Source organism: Poecilia reticulata, linkage group LG21, assembly GCF_000633615.1.
Source record: "Poecilia reticulata strain Guanapo linkage group LG21, Guppy_female_1.0+MT, whole genome shotgun sequence".
In the NCBI taxonomy this organism is placed as follows: Eukaryota; Metazoa; Chordata; class Actinopteri; order Cyprinodontiformes; family Poeciliidae; genus Poecilia; species Poecilia reticulata.
The window spans coordinates 7,624,593-7,646,840 of record NC_024351.1 but is presented as its reverse complement, the minus strand read 5'-3'; the positions used below and the strand labels follow the sequence as shown (position 1 = coordinate 7,646,840).

Below are 22,248 nucleotides of genomic sequence, written 5' to 3'. Positions count from 1 at the left end.
TTGACATGCAAGCGTTCGGCCACAGAGTTTGCCTTTATTAAAGCAGCTTACGTCCGTAATTGGGTCAGAACTCCACGCCTAAGCCTCCAGTAGCGGGTGGCAGCGACTAGCAGCTCTGGAGCTGACTGCCTGGTGAGCAGATCAGCTCACTTAAGCTAAACTATGTTTAATCAGGCTGCTATTTAGAAACAAATGCATTTCCAAGGGGTCGCAAGAGGTCAGGTGGGGGCGGGGGGAACACCCAACTCCAGCTCCAGTCTCGAATAGTCACTATCCTGCATATTTTAGATACATTCTTGCTTCAGCACACTTGAATTAAGTCCTCATATCAGTCATCCAGCTCTGCAGAGGCCTTTTAACGAGCTACTCGTTTGAGACGAGTGGGTTGGAAAAGGGATGCTTCCAAAGGTTGCAGGGTGGTATAGCTTGATTACTGAAGCTGGCGGCGCCCACTGCTCTATGTTTTTTTCTGAATGCAATATTAGACATTATATTTAGCGGAAAATTGTCTTTTTTATGTCTGTAATTGGGTCAGAGTCAATTACAGACGTAATTTATTGCTGGATCACATTGACTACATTTTGCAGTACTGTTCAAATTTATATTATCTGTGCATCAAATAAATTAGACACACTCGACATTATAGATTCTGACTTTTATACTTGGGCTAAAATTATTTTCTATTTCTAAAATTATAATATATATTGGTCCCCCTTTTTAAACATGTTTGTTTTATCTGTTTACTTTAATTTCTGTCAAATCTTTACACTAGTAGACAAATTATACACGTGCCGCATGCTGACATCTAGTGGACAAAGCAGGTACTGCTGCCTTCTTTCATGTAAGTTTTTGTAAACTAGTAAATAGGCCTATGTCTAGACACCGTATGTCACAGAAAACACAGTCACACCTTAGCTGAGGTTTTTAATAATTTATTGAAACATAAACAATTGTGCACAATGTTTATTAAGTGCATCGGGTCCATAAGGGCAAACCGACAGGCCATTCTGAAAAATTACAGTTTTTTTAAATGTACTTTATTTACTGCACATATTTCAGTAAACTTGCAATAAGTCTTATATTGGCTGTAGGAAACATAAACACTGTCATTTAAATCTCTTAGTGCAACAGTTTTGCTTTTAATATATGTAGCAAAGGCATTGTATGCCTTCATACCACAATCCTGCATCAAATACATTACTGCATCATCAAATACAACTTTTTTTTTTTTAAATCACACAGTGTCCCTATAAATATACTACTTCCTTACACTTTTTTTTCCTCATGTCTCAGTTGTAAGATGGTCTTAAGATTGTTTATATCTAAAGAAGATCTTTAGGGATCTTTTACAGTCATGCTATTGACATAACCTCATTGCTTTTGCAAAGAGGTTTCAATATAATCATCATTACAATTACAGTCTAACTGCTCCTATTTACATTCATTGTGCTGTCAAAGTTCATTTTCTCCATTAAAAATCGCATCAAACACAAACAAGTACACAGCCACAAAAAGGTACATTTTTTGTTAAGAGACCTCCAACGGTCATTCATCTACATTCAGATTATGATATGTGGAGTGCAACTGAGAGAGATCCATGCGGATTCAAATGTTGACCCAAGGTGGCATCCAGGATGGCTGTCCTGGTTTCTCTGCTCGGCAACAACAAATGAGCCCGGCTGGTTGTCTCCCGGTCCACCTTACAAAATAAGGAGGACGGACTCAATGTCCTGCAGCACTAATCTCATTTAGTGTTCAAGAAACACATGCATGGCTACATATACAGGTAACGTTCACAAATAAGCGTAAGAGTACACATTTGTTAACTTTCAAAAATTTTGACCTGAATAGATTTTTTTTCTCTCTTCTGAGATTTTATGAGTCTTCACAGCATGGTGAATCTCTGACAGGATGTCTTTGCTTCATCACATATTGAGATAAGCATCACGACTAATGTTTTCCTTTGTTTTTTGTTTTTTTTTTTGCAAAATTGCGACTTCTAAGTGAATAATCCCATGATAAGGCACGGGAAAACTAGAGAGCTGAGGGCCGTGATCCAAGTACAACATGAACCAAGTTCCAAAGAAACATCATTAGCTGCCTTTCCTTTTGTCTGTGCATCTTTAACATTCAACAAAAAAAAATAAATACTCTTGCTGTGCAGAAGAAATAAAGGTACCTCTTATTGGGACCCATTTAAACAAAACTGTAAGGCAACACGCTTGTCAATCCAAACACAACAAAATAATAATACTAAATTGTTAGAACTTTGGTAAATGTTGAGCCTGAATCAGAAAACGGGAAACCGCAAACAGCAACATAAATATATGATGAGTAAGTTTGCAGTTGTTGATATTTTGGGAAATAATCATGTTTAAGTTCATAAAACTTGTGACTCAAAGACTGAATATTGGAATAAAAGCTGCCAAATGGTAGAATACTTCTGTCATCAGTATCTCTAAAGATTTTGTCTGGTTTTGTCAAAATCCAGAAAACAACCATCACAAGGAAAATACTTTCTAAATAACACAGATATATATATGTATATATGCATATATATATATATACAAAAAAAACTTGGTGTCTCCTCCATCTCTTTCATCTGAAGAGGTGAGTGGATGGCTTGCAATGGAGTGTGAGTTGGCGGGAGCTGTAGCTGGACAAACCCACACCAAGCAGACCCATCAGGAGGGCCAGGCGTGGCGTGGCAGTGCTCTCCCGGCTCTGCAGCATCGTCTGGGCTGCCTGGGTCTAGGAAAAAAAAGAGTTTAGAAGTATAAGAGCTATCCATTTCCACGAATTCGCAGCTTTGTCTTTCCTGCCACTGGCAAATGAAGAATCTGAAAAATATGACCCTTCAAGATTAGTCTAATTCCAGTAGTGGTCTTTTCCTATGTCTATTTGACTTTGTTTATATGAAAATGGAAGATGCTTTGCAAGTTTTTGTAAGTTATTTCTGAAGCTTGAGCAGATGCAAGACACCAAAAAGCATTCCTGATTGTATTTTTTTTAATGTAAAAATGCTTGCTCTAAAAGCTAAATTCAAACCACCTCCATCTTTTCGCATCTCATCAGAACATACAACAAATACTTCAGTTCATTCATCCTCACTTATGTTTGATTCTGCATCAAATTTCAGAACAACATCTCAGCAACACAAAAAATAAACCGACCTTCCAATCTTTTAAATGTAAATTTGCATTAGAGCTCTAAGGTTCATCTGCATCTGTCTGAAATAACAATCAGGACAAATGGCTTGGATGCAACTGCAACAGAGATCCAATTAGAGGGTATTTGCCCGACCTGAAGACAACTTCAAATCAAATCCATTTGCTACTGTGGTTCTCTATCCTAATCCTGCCATGACTCAGGCAAATAAGCTCTTTGGAAATCAGGGTTGTTGTTAGAAAGAAATTTCTAAAAGATGCTATGTCGATTACCAAAATTTGCATTTTTGGTTGAAAAAAAATTGACTTTAAATATGCATAAGGTGCATATTAGTAACAAAATGTTGTGTAGCATAATTTATTCACAGCCACATAATTCTTCATTTAAAACAATCAAAAAATATCAACTCCTGGACTCAGCGCAGGCTTTGTTGGAATTTCTGTCCAACAAACGGCGAAGTCTAAAGCGATCTGAAATCTATCCACACAAGAAGAGCATCTGAAAGCATCACACAAACCTGCAGATATCTTATATATCCAGGGGTCAGGCGAGGGATGCGAAAAAACATTCTTGCTCCCTTCGGTGCTTTACAGTCGAGGCCACAAAACTCCTCTGCAACTTGCCCTCAGGAGCTGCTGCGGGGCAACTGTATCCCACTGTGTCTTCGTGTGGAGGCAGCAACAGCTCTCCCCGGTGTCTACAGGCAAGAACACTTCAATCAGATGATCTGCTCTAGGGAAATCTAGTCCCTACAGGTTGTATATAAACCTTGGCTGTATTGTCATTGCGTAAGCTGGAAGGTTGGTGCGTATCATTGTGTGTGTGTGTGTATTTGTGTCACTGATGGATTAGCAGATCCACTGGCGACACGGTGGATTATTATACCTGGGGTAGATGTTCCAAGTCTTTTGTCCACCAATTAAGAGTAGGGAAATATACACTAACATACAACAAAGGATAACAAAGCTACACTTCAGTGACGTCTACTGGGACACTGCTAAGTAGTTTTAGCAATTAAGAACAATTAAAGTTTGTTTCCATTCTGAAAGTGGTACAGAGGAATCTGGCACAGCTGTCTGAAGCAACATTTTCTACTCCTATTCATCATCTGTGATGGCAGAAGTCCACCAGTCACTTCATACATATGAAAAAAAAACACAAACATAAATGTTGAGGAACAGTTTTTTTGTTGTTTTTTTTATCAATACAAACACTCAAAATATAACAAGACAAAATAGTTCTTTGCGCAGAAATTTAACTTTTTGACATTTAGATATAACCACAAGCATCAAGATATTTTAATGGAACTACTCCAAACTGTGACAAATATTACAAAAAACATACGTTTTGATCTGAAATAGTCCATCTGGCTGTATTGAACCTCTGCCCTTGTTAGAGGCAGCAAAGATCTTAAGTTTTTGCAGACTCTAACAAGTTACTATTATTGTTATAACTACTACTTTATTTTATAATTGTTCTGTATTTAGGCGCATCCATCTACCCATTTATCCTGATTAATACTGATTGCTGTCCTTCCTGAACAAAGCAAGGACAGCATCACATTGTCAGCATGATGTTGACAACACTATTTCACGTGGGGATACTGTGATTATGGTGGTTTAAAGTGTTAGATTTTTGCCACATATAGCACTTCTGCTTGTACTTATATTTACTTATTTCCTCCACTTTAAAAATCACAGTCATATTACATTCAGATTTTATTCAAAGTTTCATTTATTTCAATAACTCGATTCAATTAGTTTCCCAAATATTCTCCCAAATACAAGTGTTATGAATATTTTTGAAAGGCAATTTGTAATTTTCAATGTAAAAAATAAACAAGTTGCAGTTTTAAATGATTCATAAGACCCAACATCACAAATACGTATCATAAAAAACTACAAGGAAAGAAACTAAAGTAACACGTTTTGTATCCAAGCAGTATTTTAAAACCACTGTAAATATTTTTGCCACATCATACGAGAATTTAGCCTTGTTTCACTACTTACTGCTGAGAAGTAATCTAAGGAAGAGAAAAATTTATGTTATAAACACGCTGTAAGAACAAAACACCTCAGTTTAAAAAAAAAAAAAAAACTCCATGGGTTGTGTTGGGATCCTTTCGGAAGTTACGTCATCTCTATGCGTCCGTCTTAGAAGAAGGACGCTCTGATTACGGAGAGCGGGCTAATGTTAACTTCAGAAACTGCTTTTTTGGCACATTTTTCTATTCAAAATAAAAGTGTTACTCGAACGTTTTGAAACATTTATGACAGTAAGTCCCAGTCGGTGTTATTTCCCCTCAGAAGAGTGAGGCTTTCCCCCCTCCGAGCTGGTAAAACAAAAATAGTTGGCTAACATTGCACGCTAACGGCTAATGCTGCGTAGTTTCATTTCATTGAAAACAGACTGCAGTAGCCCGTTACATTTGTTTACGCCTGTTGGTGTTTTCTACAAAAACATATCTCGGAGACTGACATGGGCCTGTACTCAATACATTTACCACATAATCGATAGGTAATGGTTTGCATTTGAAAGTGTTGACTGTTTGTTTGTGTGCAGTTCCTGGCAGGGATGTTGGAAGTTGTTGGATTGGAGGGAGAAGGGCGATTTTATTCCTTGTTTAGCTGCAATTAAGTAACACAAACAACCTTTAAAATGTGAAATTAAAATTTACTATTATATCATATATTCTGTGGTTGCAATCATTGAAACACATGCTGTTCTTTTATAACTATTTTCATCTTGGAAAATAAATAGTACATCCTTTTCTCTCAAACATGGCAGATAATTAGACTTAGAATATTACCTTGCTTTCATGAAAACTCAAAAATATTCATAAATATGTGTTATGTGAACTCTTAAATTAATTACATTTAAAAATAAAACATGAATAAAAAATTTATGTATTTGTTAGGATAGTCACAAGTCAGATCTAATGAAGGGGAAATTATGTAATTCCAATTGCTTGTCAATAAATTGGTGCGTCTCCTTTTCACTCTGCATTAGAACAACAGTCCCCAGTTGTGTCTCCCCATATTTACACACTCAGTCTCCTAACTGTGATGTCAATAGTACCATGGAAAATGGAGCAGGAAATAATATAATTTTACATACTACAAGTTTATTATGAGCAAAGTGTTTGGTTTCTATTTCAGTTATGTTTGTATTCAAAATTTAAATTGATTATTTATACTCATCCATAATTTTGCAAAGTGAATCAGATTAAAACGTCCACTCACAATTGTTCGTTGTTGGCCTGGTGTTTATCTGTTGAAGTTGTAATCCCATTACAGAGCTTTTTTCTTTATTTTTTTAATCAGTGATTTTTGGTTGAAATCACATTGACTTGAAGCAGTTTTTGTTTTCACCATTGCTCTTCTGTTTTGTTTTTAGCTATAATGAAAAGAAGAGCAGATGCAACATATTCACCTCTGCAGGGGACGAAAAGGCGGCTTGAAGAAAGCAGCTCAGATGAAGAGTCATTATCTAGACAAGGTAAGGAAATTTATGTTCACCATTAACGAACAAAATGTGTTCGCAGTTTAAAAGAATTAAGTAAAGTGCTCTTTGTGTGCTAACCGGACTAACATCATGTGTGCTTTTGGATTTGATGAGCTAAATTTGCCCTGGATATATGTCAATTCCAGATGTTTTTAAACAAAAAGAGATAATATCCTAAACCTTATAGACTGACACACACCTATTGTTCTATTTGTACGTGTCTTTTTGTCCAGACTCGAGCCAAAATGACTCCCTCAGTGACCAGGAGGATCACAGGCCGAGCTTCTCCATGCCGTCCATATCGGCATCCTCCTTTGATGCCCAAGACAATGACGACTCCGCTCAGACCTCCTCGAAGTTCTCCATGTACAACAGCGTGTCGCAGAAGCTCATGGTAATCAAATAAAAACCTCATCTTTTAGTTTTAGATATTTTGAGATCTCTGAAATCTTACTACTTTGTAGTCAGATTGTTCAGAAGAGTATTAAATGCTGTGTTTTAATAATGTTTCTATCATGCCTTCTTCCACAGGCAAAAATGGGCTTTAGAGAAGGAGAAGGTCTGGGTAAGTTCAGCCAGGGGCGCAAAGAGATCGTGGAGGCTTCCACCCAGCGTGGAAGGAGGGGCTTGGGGCTCACGCTGCAGGGTTTCCAGGGAGAACTCAATGTTGACTGGCAGGATGAACCAGAGGTCAGCAAAACCAGTGCTCACCTTTTGTTGTTTTCACCACTTTTACTTAAGACATGTTTCATTGGAACAAAGATCTCAACTTTGTCTTCACAGCCCAGTGCAACAGAGAAAGTCGACTGGTTTCCAGAATGCACCACAGAGACCCCAGATGCAGATGAGCTGAGGGACTGGTTGATTCTGGGACCGGTAATTTATCAACATTTATCAACTTTGACACTTTTATTCTTGTTTTTTTTGTTTTGTTTTGTTTTATTTAAATTTAAGTTTTTGTTTTATCTCCTGGCAGAGAAAATTAAAGATTGAGGATGAAACAGAGTTTTGTACAGAAGATCTTCTTCACACGCTTCTACGGTGCAAGGTGATATTGAAAATACCAGTTGTTTATTATGTCTGATGTAATATAAGAACTGAAGGAAATAAAAGTGGATTGACTAATTATGGGATACCCAGGTACTAAACTCAAAGAGACATTTTGTCCTGATAATTTATGTGTATTTCATCTACAAAGAACATTTCAATCTTTAAAGTTTTCAAACCAAAGCTGTCTTCAATAAAAATCCAAAATAAACATTTAGCTCTTTTTTTTTCCCCTACGCTTTATTGTTAAACTTTCATGGTGTTGGGTTCTTTTTTCGTCTTAATCCAAAATGTTGCGGTATGTAGACGGTGTTTGATGATCTGGAGGGCGAGGAGATGAGGAGAGCCCGAACACGCTCGAACCCTTATGAGACGATCAGAGGAGGAATCTTTCTCAACAGGTAAAGGTTTATTACTAGCTGCTTTTTTTTTTTACTCTAGATAATGTTAAAATAATCTTTTTTTTTGTATTTTTACTCCATTGAATAGGTTCAATTTGTGCAACTCTAAATTATAGGGGTTTTTTGGTTACAAAACATACTTACAAATTCGAACTATCTCATTTGTCATTTAAGAAATGTTGTAATTAGATGATTTTTATTTCTAAAAATATATTTTTTTACTAATTGTATGACAACTAAGTGAAAGATCAAAGCTGTATGCTCATTAACGTTCTCTTTTTTTTTTTCATTTATATTCTCAACTGAATGCAGCATGTGAGAAAATACAGAGTGAAAGTGTAAAAGCCGGGCTGATAGAGAATTGCCATCTATAAATAGCACATGGTAGAAACCTTTAAGATGTGTCAAGTACAGAAAGTCTCCTCAAGAGATTTTGACAGTAGGATAAAGATGCCGATTTACGTTTTCTCTAAAAGAAAATTAACCATTCTGAGCCCAAAAAACACATCTACAACAGTGAGGCAAGGTTTATAAAGATGTTTCAGCTGTAGCCACTATGACAGATCCAAATGCCTTGAAAGAAAAAACTAAATGTAATAACTTTCATTACCTTTAGTAATTAAACAGTTATTCCACAATTACAATTTTAACGGCATAAAAATATTGAAAAGCAAAGAATTTTGTGTTTAAAATTGTTCCCGCTTTGTCATCTCATCACGTTTTCTCTGTATTTAGAGCAGCCATGAAAATGGCCAACATCGATCACTGCTTTGACTACATGTTCACCAATCCAAAGGATTCGCAAGGGGTGAGCGTATTACACCTAATGCACACGGTATTGAACTTCTGGTTACAAAACGCAGACCCACATAAGCACATCGATCAAATAAACTCTCTCGTATTGTGTAGAAGTCCCTGGTGAAGGACCGCGAGGGCGAGCTTCTGTACTTTGGCGACGTCTGTGCCGGGCCTGGCGGCTTTTCAGAGTACATCCTGTGGAGGAAACGTTGGCACGCTAAAGGCTTCGGGATGACGCTGAGAGGGCCGTGCGATTTCAAACTGGAGGATTTCTACGCCGCGCCCAGCGAGTTGTTTGAGCCTTACTACGGTGTGTTGACAAAACCATCACGTCTCGGAGGGCAGAAGAGAGGCATCTTATATTCGAGATCATAAATGATTCAGTGGAAGCTTGACCTGTGCCGTGTGCGTCTCAGGTGAGGGTGGAGTGGACGGGGACGGCGACATTACTCTGCCTGAAAACGTGACCGCGTTTCGTAACTTTGTCATGGAGAACACAGACAGAAGAGGGCTGCATTTCCTCATGGCAGACGGGGTAAGACGACTTCTAAGCAATAACTGCCTGAGGTTTTTTTCTTCACATGTTTCAGAAACATGACGTGAGCCCGGAGCTTTCAGTGTAGTCAGCTGGAGATCGGTATTGATGTGATTTCTGGCATTGGTAGGGTTTCTCTGTGGAGGGCCAGGAGAACATCCAGGAGATTCTCACCAAGCAGCTGCTGCTCTGTCAATTCCTCACTGCCCTCTCCACTCTCAGGACAGGTACAAGTGTGTGTAAATGTTTTCCGAAAACTCAACAAAGTAGTGGAGCTCTCTCTAAAGAAATCTGTTATTTTTCTTTTTCCTTCCAGGTGGACATTTTGTATGTAAAACCTTTGACCTCTTCACTCCTTTCAGCGTGGGTTTGGTGTACCTGCTCTACCTCTGCTTCGACAGGATCTCTCTCTTCAAACCCGTCACCAGCAGGCCAGCCAACTCTGAGAGGTGGGCTCAGTGGCAAAATGATCCAGACGAGTTTATTTGTGAAGAACTCAGGAATGAGGCGTCTAGATTGCTCATACCTGAGAAGCATTTAGGCCTCATGATAATTAATCTCTGTATAGATCAGTAACCAGATTTCAAAGTCGGGTTTTTATGGCTATAACAACTTAAGATCCGCAGAGGTATTTTTTGTCTTCCTGCTGTTGGCCAGGAATCACGCAGCAGCATTGTAGATGAATTGCAGCTGTCTGATTGATCTTTTTTTTATTTAATGACACCATTGTTTACTTTAGTTTTAACCCCACTGAGTGTAGTTCAGTGCTAATTTATGGGATAAAACCAATGACTACAGCTTTTACTTAAATAAGCTGCACACTCCAGAGGTTTTAAGGTCAAAGTAATAGTGATTTTGGAGCATTTAAAGTGTTGTAAACCTTTGCCACATACAGTAGCTTTGAACATTGACCTTATAAAAGTTTTACGAGACTAAGATCTAGAGGTAATTTAAGGCTGGTTTTGTCACCACTGCTTGGGGTATTTTTTTATTTAATACATAATGGCTTATAGAATTCTATTTATCTCTTTATAGTTTTCTGTTTCCTGTTAAAATAGCAGTTGGCCTAAATATTACTTACCATTGTACTGCAGCTCAACTGAAATTTTGAATTTAGAAATGCTTTTAATTGTAAGTCTGAGCCACAAGTGCTGGTCACATTGTTTAAAGCATTATTTCCACCCTGAGGAGTTAGAAATGTGCTGTATAAATAATTTTGACCTTGAGTCATCAGTATTTTCTAGTTCTTTCAATGTTATGCTAAAAACCATAAATGATCATTACAAATACAAAAACAATCACTTTTGACTTGTTGTTATATATTCAAAAAATTTTCCATCTCTCAGGTATGCATGATTTAAACTAGTCCAGTTAGATTCCATCAATAACCTCCTTGTCGTCTGTCGCTGCCAGCTCTTTCTGCAAGATTGACCTAAAACCAAGCTTAAAGAAAATTACTCAATCTATTTTTTATTTTATTTTATTTTTTTGCTTTTGGTCAGATATTTGTGGTACAATTTCCTCCTTTAAGTAAAGAAGCTGTCTTGTCTCCGTGTGACGTTCAGGTACATCGTGTGTCGCGGTCTGAAACCGGGTTCGGATGCGGTCAGAGAGTACATGTTCAGAGTCAACCTGAAACTGAACCAGCTCAGGAACAGGGACACCGATGTTACAGAGGTGGTTCCACTGAGCATCATAAAGGACGACACAGACTTCTTCCAGTTCATGGTCAACTCCAACGAGAGGTAGGGACGCCGTTTTCAACGTGTTTTACCAGCTGCTTGTTTAACAACATTCCTGACAAAGACTGCGTTCCGCTGTGACTTCAGCCTCTGTGTAGTCCAGATCAAGGCCTTGGCGAAGATCCACGCTTACGTCATAGACTCGTAAGCAAGCACAACTGGGTGCAATATTTGTGTTAACTCATAATCAGATGACCGTCATGTCTGACAGCGACGGTGTTGCCATATTTATAGGACGCTCTCGGAGCCGAGGCAAGCTGACATCAGGAAGGAGTGCTTAAAGCTTTGGGGGGTGAGTGGAGAAACTGTAAACTCCACAGATTTACTGTAATTTGAACACCTTCTTTTGCAGAGAGAAATAAAAAAACAAATAGACATCAATATGTATATATTTCTTTTGAAAGAGCTGAATAATTAATTTTCTTACTTTTTTTTCCCCACATAACTGTTGTTTTATACTGTCACTTATGGTTAACTGGTTTCTGATTCCAGGTACCAGACAAAGCCAGAGTCGCTCCTTCTTCCTCCGACCCAAAAAACAAATTCTATGAGCTGACAAAGGTTTGACATGAAAGATATGGACATATTTTTTATCTTGAAAAAGATCAAATGTTGTTGTGTTTAAAGTGATTTTTCTTTCCTCTGTTGTGCCTCAGAACTCAGATGTTGATGCGTTCCAGAGTAAGATAACTCCTCTGGACTCCAAGACGCTCAGTAAGCTGCGACAAATTTTTGACTACAGGTGCATCGTGGGAGGCGGAGAGCAGATCTTCCTGCTTGCGATGGGGGTAGGTCTGAAGGGACAGGGCTTCTGGTATAATTTATTTATATCTAGAGCACTAGCAGAGTGCTAATTATGTGCTTTCTTTAAAACTCATTCTCTGTTATCTGACTGTAGAAGTCTCAGATATACACGTGGGATGGGAAAATGCCCCTGCGCTGGAAGAAAATTGAAAATTTTAAGCTGGAGCTGCCAAGGGAAACACTCCTCAGCGTGGAGATCGTTCAAGAACTGAAAGGGGAGGTGAGAACCGGGCCGAATCTTAATGTTTATACAAACATAACAAGTGGAGAAAAAAGATTAGAATCAAATGTAACACCATCTGTTTGGTTCTCAGGGTAAAGCTCAGCGCAGAATCAGTGCTGTCCATGTAATGGATGCACTGATTCTTAATGGCACTGATGTAAGAGATCAGCACTTCAACCAGCGGTAAGATGTCGGCTCTGTTACAAAGTCATCTGGATTTATCTTTAAAACACGTTGTTTTGTTTGTTTTGGATTCGCTCGAGGCATTTTTAGGAATCGGAACGTTTCTCTTGGGAACATGCATGTGTGTTTTTGGCCCCTCTAGTGACATCTGTACTGCAGACATCCACCACAACTTAAAAAACAAAACTGTGAAAAAGCTGAGAGATGTTTCTTTTGGCCGCAATTTTCTTGTTTATGCTTTGTGATTTTTCAAAATGTCCAGAATACAGATGGCTGAGAAGTTCGTGAAGGCAGTGGCAAAACCCAGCAGAACGGACATGAACCCGATCAGGTGACGACCGAACCAAATTCAGCCATTTTTACCACTTCGTTCACTTTTCACTGGAAAACTTTACACTTAAATTACGAGTATATTATTTTTTATTGTTAAAATTCATCTCAAATTTGAAATTGAAGTCATGCTGCCAAATTATTTTAACTTAAATGGCTCCTGGTACCATATAGTAAATATTCATATGCTTTTTTTCTCCCAACCAGAGTCAAGGAAGTTTACAGACTGGAGGAAATGGAGAAAATCTTTGTCAGGTAAAAAAAAAAGATCTCCCATTGGCTACCTGTAGTTATAGGGTTTCTCTGTTTTCTTTACAACCAGTGATATTATAGTTGCTTTCATAAGAAATTGTCTCCAACGATGCAAATTGATCTCTTTTTCTTCCTCAGACTAGAGATGAAGATGACCAAGAGTTCAGGAGGCGTCCCTCGTCTGTCCTACACCGGCAGAGATGACAGGCACTTCCTTCCCACAGGCCTCTATATCATTAAAACTGTCAATGGTGAGTATTTGTGCTTTTCAATGTATAGCAGTGGATGTGTTAAAATATAAAAATAAAAGCAAAACTCTGTTTTTCTTCCTGTCGCCCTTCAGAGCCGTGGACTATGGCATACAGCAAAAACTCGAACAAGAAGTTTTTCTTTAACAAGTTAACCAAGGAATCGACTTATGATATGCCACCAAATGCTGCTGCTCCTTTCCGGTATGTATACGCCTTTCTTTTTGGGTCCTACAATACAAGATGAAGGGGTGTGAAGTGTTAAAAGCTTTAACTGGCAATGATAGACCAACAGAAAGTAAAGTGGAAGGAAAACATTGTTCCCAGAGTGGAGCTTTGCAGTCCACATTGTTATTTGTGATAAACTTTTAAAACCAAGTGTTGTTTTCTTTCCACTTATAACTTTGCACAACTTTTTGGTGGTCAACTACATAGAATCCTAGTCAAAGACAGTAAGTAAATAAATGCAAGAAAAGTTTGATAATCTCTGAAATATCTGGTTTGTTTTAATTCTGCAGCGTCTGTCACTCTGAGCGACTCTTCTGGGCCTGGGTGGAAGGGGTCATCGTCCACGATTCCCAGACCCGAACGGACCCAGAGAAACTGTCCAAAGATGAGTTTTTAACCTTCATCCATCAACATCACCAGTACTGAGCAAAAGTAATGAACCTTCAAGAGCTTCGTCAGCTGCAGAGCGTCCTCTGAGGCACAATGTGATGGAGCGCCTCGGAAAAGGCTGTGTGATCCATTGATCATTATTTATTTGACAATAAAAGGACGAAAAAGTCTTCAGATTATAAAACTTTTTTTTTTATGTGGCCACTCAACTTATTGTTCATTCATTAAACTGCTTTAAGACCACTATCAAGCTCCTTGCTTTGATGACTTTCAGGGAAGTTTTTTTTTTTACTGAAGGTATGAATTATTGGGTGTCCTTTGAACCAGTTTGCTTCCTCAATGTTTCCTCCTCCCTCAGTGAACTACACTGAATCATACTGCCTTACACAACAATATGGAGACGATGAAAACGATGCTGTTGTTTTTACCATGCCTTGACCTCTTCTGTGCATCTGTGTTTTCTTAAATTCTTGTTAGGTGATATACCTTGCTGTGCTTTCATACATCACTTTACCAATGATAGATGGGGTTTTAATGGTTAAACTATGCATCAGTGTCTGTATGGTCAGTGTAGCCTTCTTTAGAACTTATGTATAAGTTCAACTTATAACGCCATGACTCGTTTTCTTCACAGAAGATGAAGCTGGATACTAAAACCAGCCGCAGCTCTGCTTTTTCCTCACTTTTTCCCAGCCTGGTTGTAGCAGCTCACTGCGTGTGACCTAAAACTATGTTTTTAAGTTTGACTTCTTTCGCTTTTTGTGCCTGACAATTGTTGTAAATGCTGCAATGTACTTATTTTTCTGTTGAGTGAAATCTCAAGTTATTGGATGTAAATACTAAAGTTAATGAATAAAGGGATGACACTGTTACCACACGTTGGTGAAACTAGATTAAAGTCAGATAATCAAGGATATTTTAGAGCTTCATTTTTACCTGTTTTGCCCTCCATAACTTATGGTGCAATCTATAAATAGGTGTATTTTTTTATTGCAGTGACATAATCTAATACTTTTTTTTTTTTTTTAGAAAAATCCAACTATTAATTTTATATATTTATTCACCGGGGTTAATAAATACCACATTAGGAAACGATTTCAATGAAAAACTTTACAATGCTAACATATAAAACAGAAAAGTAGCTGGAGTGGAGCATTATTTAAAATGTTTATTATTTTTTAAAGGGTCAGAATGTGTGGAACTTTTAACAATCCATCGCTTTTTGTCTCTTGGGTATAAATGTGATGTTTCATAATACCCAAATTCTGTCGCTATAATTATTCTAATTGTTCTAATCCAATTGTTCTACAGCAATTGGAATTACATAATTTCCCCTTGATTAGATCTGACTTGTGACTAACAAATACAGAAATTTTTTATTCATGTTTTATTTTTAAATGTAATTAATGGGTGAATAATATCCGTAATAATAATAATGCTAAAGGTAAGACAACAGGCCATTTAAGTAACTAAAATAAAATTTGATGCTAGCATGAATTTGCTCCATATTGACAGTGACATATGCAATAAAAAGTGTCTCCACAACAACCTTGTTTAAGGTTTTTTAAACACTTCTTTACCATTGTTGGTTAAACCGAATGAAATGTTTTTACATTTTCAATGATTTTATCAAAAGTTAATCCTTGGTTAGAAGCCTTCTGAAGAAAACTGTGAATTTTATGTATTTGCACCAAGAAACCATTTTTAAGTAACATAAATCTAAAATGATTGACATTATTTGGAAACCTGCCAAAATCGCCAGTTTTGTAACTCATTATGTGACTCATTTTGAACATGTAACAATTGGGTCTTTTATTTTGAAGTTTGAGTCACTCAACCAATCAGATGTCAGAGGTCGGTGACAGGAAGCGCTGTTGTGAAACGCAACATTGCTCGTCGCACGGTGGAGAGGATCAAACGCGCTTATCGATAGGTAACTGCTTCATTATATTTGCAGCAATGTTGGAAATGAAACAGTTGGATATAACTACAGTTGGGGATTTAAAGGTTGCTTAATGACGCTCAAGCTAGAAGTTAAAAACAGGGCGTTGTTGGTGATGATGTAACCTCCTTTTGTACGTTTTCACTCTTAGACCTTCAGCTGTTTGCAGAAGTTTGAAAGCTGAAGATTTGAGGATTTTCTCTTATTTGAGGAGAAGCTGCCCGTCAGTCATGCTGAAAGCTCTGGGACAAGCTTTTTTCTCCACCGGACTGCAGAGTCCTAAATTCACAGCAGAGGAGCCGAAGGTAAATTATTCTCACTTGGCTCATAAAACCAGAACTTCAGACCTTTAACTGCTCTGTCCTCCCGTCTGTCATGGGACCACTTTTCTGGGTGATGTAGATGAACTCAGCACAGTTCACAGTTATATTATTGAACAGCTGGTTTTATTATCTCTTAACACATTCACTGACTGAACCTCTCAGATAAAACATTTTTATCTAGTTCTCAGATCAAATGGTTCTCATTTTCTTTTTCTCCATCCTAACAGGCTTTATTTAGTTAGTCACTGTTGGGTAAATATGCACCTTGAACATGAAACATTTTTTTTTCTTTTTAATATGTCATTGATATATTAATAATAATACATAGATATAATACTACATAGAATTGTTTTTAGTTGAGTAAAACATTAAGATCAAACAAATAGGAATGGTGCTATGTTTTAACCAAGCAACATACTCAGTTTTACTATTGCAAACATTTTGGTCTATAAAATTTATTTATTAGTTTAAAAAAAAAGTTTTGGTGGAAAAAGGGACTTGAACGACAAAATTTACTATTATATATAACTTTCATATGCATAATGTCTGCTTTGCAAACACTGACAGACATACAGTCACTATATTCAGTGTTCACATACAGTGAGCATAAAAAGTGTATGCAGCTGTAATGAAATTACAGTTTTTAGAGATTTCAAACTATCGGCACACCAAAATTACCAAATCTGTTACAACAAAAATAATTCGGAGGAAGAAAAAGAAAATTATTTAAACTAATGAATCGTTGAAGTAACTTTCTATTCAAATCCAACTTTCAGTGTTCTTGAGTTCAGCCTTTGATCAATTTTGCTAAATCAGATTAAGCTGCATATAAAATCCAGACATTTACTCATGTCCGTCCTTTAGCTAAAGCCATCGTTCACATAGAGTTAACAAAGAATTAAAAAGGATCTCATTGTTCAAAGGTGACAGTCAGGAGAAGTATGTAAAATAATTCCCCTGATGTTTCCACAGCATCTATGAAACGCCGCAAAGAGGCCAATAGCCACAGATTTATTTGCATTTGACATCAATCTCCTGTGTTCTCCATAAGTTTGGGATAAGGAGAATTTAACATGGCGATGGCAGCATGATGGTTTAAGGTTGTTTCGTTAAGATGGATCAAATGTGAACCGTTTCTTGAAATAATACAGCATGAATCGATCCCAAATAAACCAAATTATCAGTTTTGACCCAAAACATTTGTCTTTCGTTTTGTTTTGAAGTGAAAACTCCACCAGCCTCAACTCTAATGACTTATGGGTCTTTGTTTAACAGGGTCAGGACTATGAGATCCGCACCTACCATCCCACTAGGTGGATGAGCACCACTGTGAGTGGGATGCAGGGCGACGAATGTACGAGCACCGGCTTCCGCAGGCTCTTCCGCTACATTCAGGGCAACAACAAAACAAGTGAGTCCGTGTGAAACTTTGTCACATGAATAGAGAAGGGGGGAATAAGCCACCATATTTTGTTGCAACTTTGTGCATTAAGTGTTCAGAGATGTTGTTTTTTTTGTTTTTTTTTTATCCAAAGCACTGAACTTTACAGAATATTAGACGCTTAATTAGAAAGAACCAGTCAAGTGAAGAAACGTGCAGATAAACTGCAGCTCAAGACAAAGAAGTTGATGAATAAATGCAAGAGAAAGGGCACTTTAGCTCCTGCTCAGCAGTTTGCGGCGGCAGCGTTGCTTTTGTGTGACTCAGCAGTTTGCAGTAGCATTATTGATGATGTTATATATTGTTTGTGTTGTTCTACGCTGAAGTCTGCGTCAGAGGGAGAGTCCTGCCTGTAAACACGGGGTTTAATCATTTCAATCCACCATCTGGTCAGGGATCGTTTTGCACCAAAGTTTTGATGCAAGCAACCGAACCCGATATCCCCCAACAAAAGCTCGTCACGTCTCAAACCTGGCACCTGTTGCATGCTTTTTCCATCCCTCTCTAGAGACCAAGGTGGAGATGACGGCACCGGTCACGTGCCGCGTGGACCCTGGAGCCGGCCCCGCCTGCGAATCTCAGTTTACCGTGTCCTTCTACATCCCAGATGAGCTTCAGGAAAACCCACCTGAGCCCACCGACGCCGACGTGTTCTTGGAGGACCGGAAAGAGTTCACTGCATACGTCAGGTAACGGACACTGGCAAGAAACCAAAAAATGCAGATGGGATGTCTCCTGTCCTGGTAGCATTGGCAAATAGACTTGTGGGTCTGGTTGCCATGGAGTGTGAGTTGTTGATTTGTAATTAGTTGAATTAATGGCATGTCTGGTTCTGGTGTTTGATTGAAGACGCTACAATAATTCTAGAGAGAAAAACATGATAGACATTGCATTGCATCATTCACATCAAACCTCCAGTCAAGTTGGCGTTTTTAACCTTTGTAACTCAAACCAGGTTGGTGTTGAAAGCACATTACTGCCATCTAGTGGACAGGGTTATGCCCAATTTGCATGTGAAATACCTTAATTTAGATCTGTTGTACGTGCCAAATATTAAATCACCACTTTGGCAAAAAAAGAAAAAAAAAGAAAAACATAGTTCAAATAATGTTTGAACTATTTTAGATAGTTCAAACAGCCCTTTATATTAGCACAACCATATTTTAGATATAGTCGTGCTAATATAAAGGGCTTAAATTCTAATTCATGATCCTATTTCCAGGACTTATGGTGGTTTTTCCAATGAGAACATGAAGCAGGAAGAGCTGCTGAAGCTTTTGGAGAGCCTGAAGAGGGACGGCGTCGAATTTGTCGACAAGCCGTACTACACGGCCGGATATGACAGCCCCTTCAAACTGACCAACCGCAGGAACGAGGTGTGGATCCTCAAGAAAGCAGAGCAGCAGTAAAGTTGCACCTAGCAACAACTTGACAAACGCCCAGACTAATGTTTGAAACGCATGAGTCGGTAATTTATCGTTTAAAAGCGCTTACTGACGTTGACAAGACCGAATACTTGGAAGATGCAGCAGTGATTGGTACTACATGTCCAGCAGGTGGCGCTAACTGGATTAAAAAGTGCCTTGATGTTTTTTTTTTTTTTTTTTTTTAAAGTACATCATTTTTGCTTTTGATTGTGAATGTTGTTTTACTGGTTTTAAAGGAGATTTTATTAACTAACAGAACAATTTGTTAACATGTAATGAATATAAAAGGGACCAGTGTGGTTTTATAAAGCATCTGCTGCTATTGCTCCATCTGGGAATAAACAGACCAAAAATCTTGTCCCATCTCTCGTTAGAATGTTCAACAACACTTGAAAATGATTTCAAACTTTTCCCATTTTTGCCACACTACAGCAAATTATTATTTTTTTAACCTAAAACAGTCTGGCAGGATTTCTGTCCAGCTTCCTAGAGTCAATATTTTGTAAAAAACCTTCTTTCACTGCAATCGCAAGTCTTTTATGGTATTTACCTTCCAGTTTTACCACTCTTAACTGGACTCGGATCTAGAAACTGGCCGATTCTAACAAATGAATGAGCTTTGACTGTTTAACTGTGAACCTCCACCACAATTTGAAGTCCACCCCTCCCAAAGTATTTAACCCCACCTTCCTATCAAAGCACTCTGCCTATAGGCCAAAAGCCTCATGTAGTTTTCACCTGACCAGAACTCCCCCTTCCACATGATTGCTGTGTCCTCTGCATGGCTTGTGCAGACAAAAGAAATGGGACTTCCTTTCTTTCTCTCAACACTCTCCCATAAAGGCCAGATTCATTCAGAGCATGCAGATTCTCCCACCTGAGCTGTGAATCTCTTCAGCTCCTCCAGACCTACTAAGGATCTCTTTTCTTTCCGCTCGTTCCGTCATCTAACGTCTTGATAAATGGAAAATGAACACAGATCATTTGCGTTGACTCATATTTTTCTACTTTTGCATTGTACTAGAAAGTGACAACTGTAGCACTTTGCAGCAGATCACTTGGCCCTGCTAGGCGTTTGTCAGTTTGAGAAATCCCAGCTTATCCGGTCTCAGACCTCACCCGCAGCCTCTCCTATCAGACCCATTATGATTAATGACCGAGTCACTATTTCTGGACGCGTCACACCGCTGAAGACTCATCGTTTGTCATGTTTCTCTGGAGCTAGTGATGGATGAAGGCATGTAAAGTTAGCAGGTGGTGCTGTGTGGCTCAAACCTGCAACACTTTTAGATATACAGTGGGTTGCCGATATTTACAGGAAGGTAGTCATAAGCACTATAACGTGAGCTTTTTATATGAGTAATTGTGTGATGCAATGTTCTTGATTAATTGCTTCTAATATGATGTTGAATGTAAAGCGTTTTCATCAGTAATAAAGAGAACTAATCGATGTTCATGTTTTGTTTTTTTTTTACTTTTATTACATTTACCTCCACAATTCATTTGGTGACATTTAATTCGTGATGTGAAAACGTTCCGATTGCCCCCCACACTCCCGACGATGGTGACCTTTTATCGGCCGGATCAGATCTTCGCCGCTGTTCGTGTTGCCCTCGTCTTCCTAAGCTTTGTCTCTGCTGAATCACTCGTTTTATTTATGGCTGCATTGTTCCCAATATCATGTTCAGATATTCAGCAGAATTTGTTTTTTTGTGTGTCTCTTTTGTTTTTCTCCTTTAGAGCACAAACTCAGTCTCAGTTTAATGTAATTTAAGTTGCCCACTGAGGTGTAGCGTTAATGCTGGAAACGAATACAGAGTGACGTTTCCTGTTTTAATCTCAATGCCAGAGAGATGCATACATCCATCATCTGTTGGTTCATTTTTAGCTGCCTCTCTGTGGAGGAATTGGTGAAGAATTAACTGAAACTTGAAAGTTGTTGCCTGTATTCAATAGACAGTTACAAGCCTGTCATTGGATAATTACTGTGTGGTCGATGACGTTCCAGCTGGCTATGGATGGACAAATGGCTGACATACATATTTGGACTGATGAACACACAAAAGGAGGGAAGAACAAACAGATAAAAGGATGTAAAAATTTTAACTACATGATTAGAAATAAAGTTTTGAAAATTTAAGTATCTTGAAAGATCAGCCATGCTAATCTTTTTCCATCCTTATTCTGACCTGTAGAATACTTCAAATTTAATAATTTCCCAGACAGTGTAGAAACCCTGGCTATGTACTTTATGCATAAATCATGTTGGGTAATCCATTTATCAATGACATGACGTGCAGCACATTTTTCTTATGTTATGCTCAGTGTTTGTTTTAATTCATCATCTAAATGTGACAAAGTTTACACAAATGAGTTTGCATGTATTAAAACCTGATAAATCTCATATCATATGTGCCAATACCTCAGAGTGAAATATTTCTCTTTGAAGCACGACTAAAAAAACCAGCTACACAAGGAAAAACAGGACATCAAATTTCCCTAAAAGCCTTTGGAGATTTTAACACGTTTAACGCGTACATTTTTAAAATCCACTAGCATCTCCTGGAGGAAGAAGAAGAAAAAAACAAGGTAAGTTATCAACAATTCAAACGGCACATACACACCGACTAGTTTTCCAACACTGGGGAACCGTAGCAGCATGTTGACCAGGTTGCAGTGTGTCGCATGGCTGGAAATATTCCAGATTACTCTGCTGATCTCTTTTTTTAGTCACACCCTGTGAAGATGCCGCGCAGATGCACGTGCTAACAGAAGGACAGCAGGAAGCGTCTGGAGTGTGATCATAGCCGGAAGGGGAGGGTATTGATTCCCATCTGATGGCCAGATGGAGGCAGCTTGTGGAGGACAGGTGACTGCTGAATCACTCAAAACTGTATGAGGAGATCGGTTTTTCTTTTCCTCTGAGAATACCTTCCAGAGGGCTTTTTAAAAAAAATTTTTTTTTTAGTTTTTTACCGAACGTGTGGACAGTGTTGAGTCAGAACGGCTCACTGTTGCTCAGATCCCTAACGAGGATGACCAGGAGGAGATGTAACTGATGACCCCACAGAAGAGGAAGAAGGAGAGGAGGGGGCTGAGCTTTCCAGATGACAGAGGAGCGTGGCATGACCACGGCGCTAATGAGGATATGATTTGGTGCGTCAGGCAGCCAGATGGCTCTGCATCACACACAGAGAGAACTGACATATTTAAATATCACCTTGTTTTTTTTTTAAATTATTATTACAGACGTACGAATGGA

General features: G+C 38.3%; 2 protein-coding genes and 1 long non-coding RNA gene across 6 annotated transcripts; 2 read left to right on the top strand and 1 right to left on the bottom strand.

Annotated features, from left to right (window-relative positions):
* Positions 1–916: 916 nt before the first annotated feature.
* Positions 917–3,911, bottom strand: LOC103457550 (uncharacterized). The gene is made up of 2 exons (XR_532449.2): positions 3,686–3,911; positions 917–2,751 (listed from the first exon to the last, which is right to left on the bottom strand). It is a non-coding gene; the product is annotated as an uncharacterized LOC103457550 (long non-coding RNA).
* Positions 3,912–5,307: 1,396 nt separating this feature from the next.
* cmtr1 (cap methyltransferase 1) lies at positions 5,308–14,767 on the top strand. Of its 4 annotated transcripts, none has more exons than XM_008397778.2 (24): positions 5,308–5,443; positions 6,565–6,666; positions 6,906–7,066; positions 7,204–7,362; positions 7,456–7,548; positions 7,649–7,720; positions 8,026–8,120; positions 8,856–8,928; positions 9,030–9,228; positions 9,335–9,453; positions 9,584–9,680; positions 9,770–9,902; positions 11,019–11,198; positions 11,283–11,339; positions 11,430–11,487; positions 11,688–11,756; positions 11,852–11,983; positions 12,094–12,219; positions 12,314–12,405; positions 12,668–12,736; positions 12,943–12,990; positions 13,126–13,238; positions 13,331–13,439; positions 13,754–13,889. In XM_008397778.2, the coding sequence occupies exons 2-24, from the start codon at positions 6,570–6,572 to the stop codon at positions 13,887–13,889; spliced, it is 2,487 nt and encodes an 828-aa protein (XP_008396000.1). In that variant the 5' UTR covers positions 5,308–5,443; positions 6,565–6,569. The 4 variants fall into 4 exon arrangements, with proteins under 4 accessions (XP_008396000.1, XP_008395999.1, XP_008395998.1 ...); XM_008397777.2 differs by having other exon boundaries at positions 5,308–5,503; XM_008397776.2 differs by having other exon boundaries at positions 5,308–5,685.
* Positions 14,768–15,674: 907 nt separating this feature from the next.
* On the top strand, positions 15,675–20,440 carry hebp2 (heme binding protein 2). The gene is made up of 5 exons (XM_008397780.1): positions 15,675–15,786; positions 15,947–16,100; positions 17,394–17,529; positions 18,068–18,248; positions 18,782–20,440. Exons 2-5 carry the CDS (start codon positions 16,026–16,028, stop codon positions 18,966–18,968), a joined length of 579 nt encoding a protein of 192 aa, XP_008396002.1. The 5' UTR covers positions 15,675–15,786; positions 15,947–16,025; the 3' UTR covers positions 18,969–20,440.
* Positions 20,441–22,248: the final 1,808 nt, after the last annotated feature.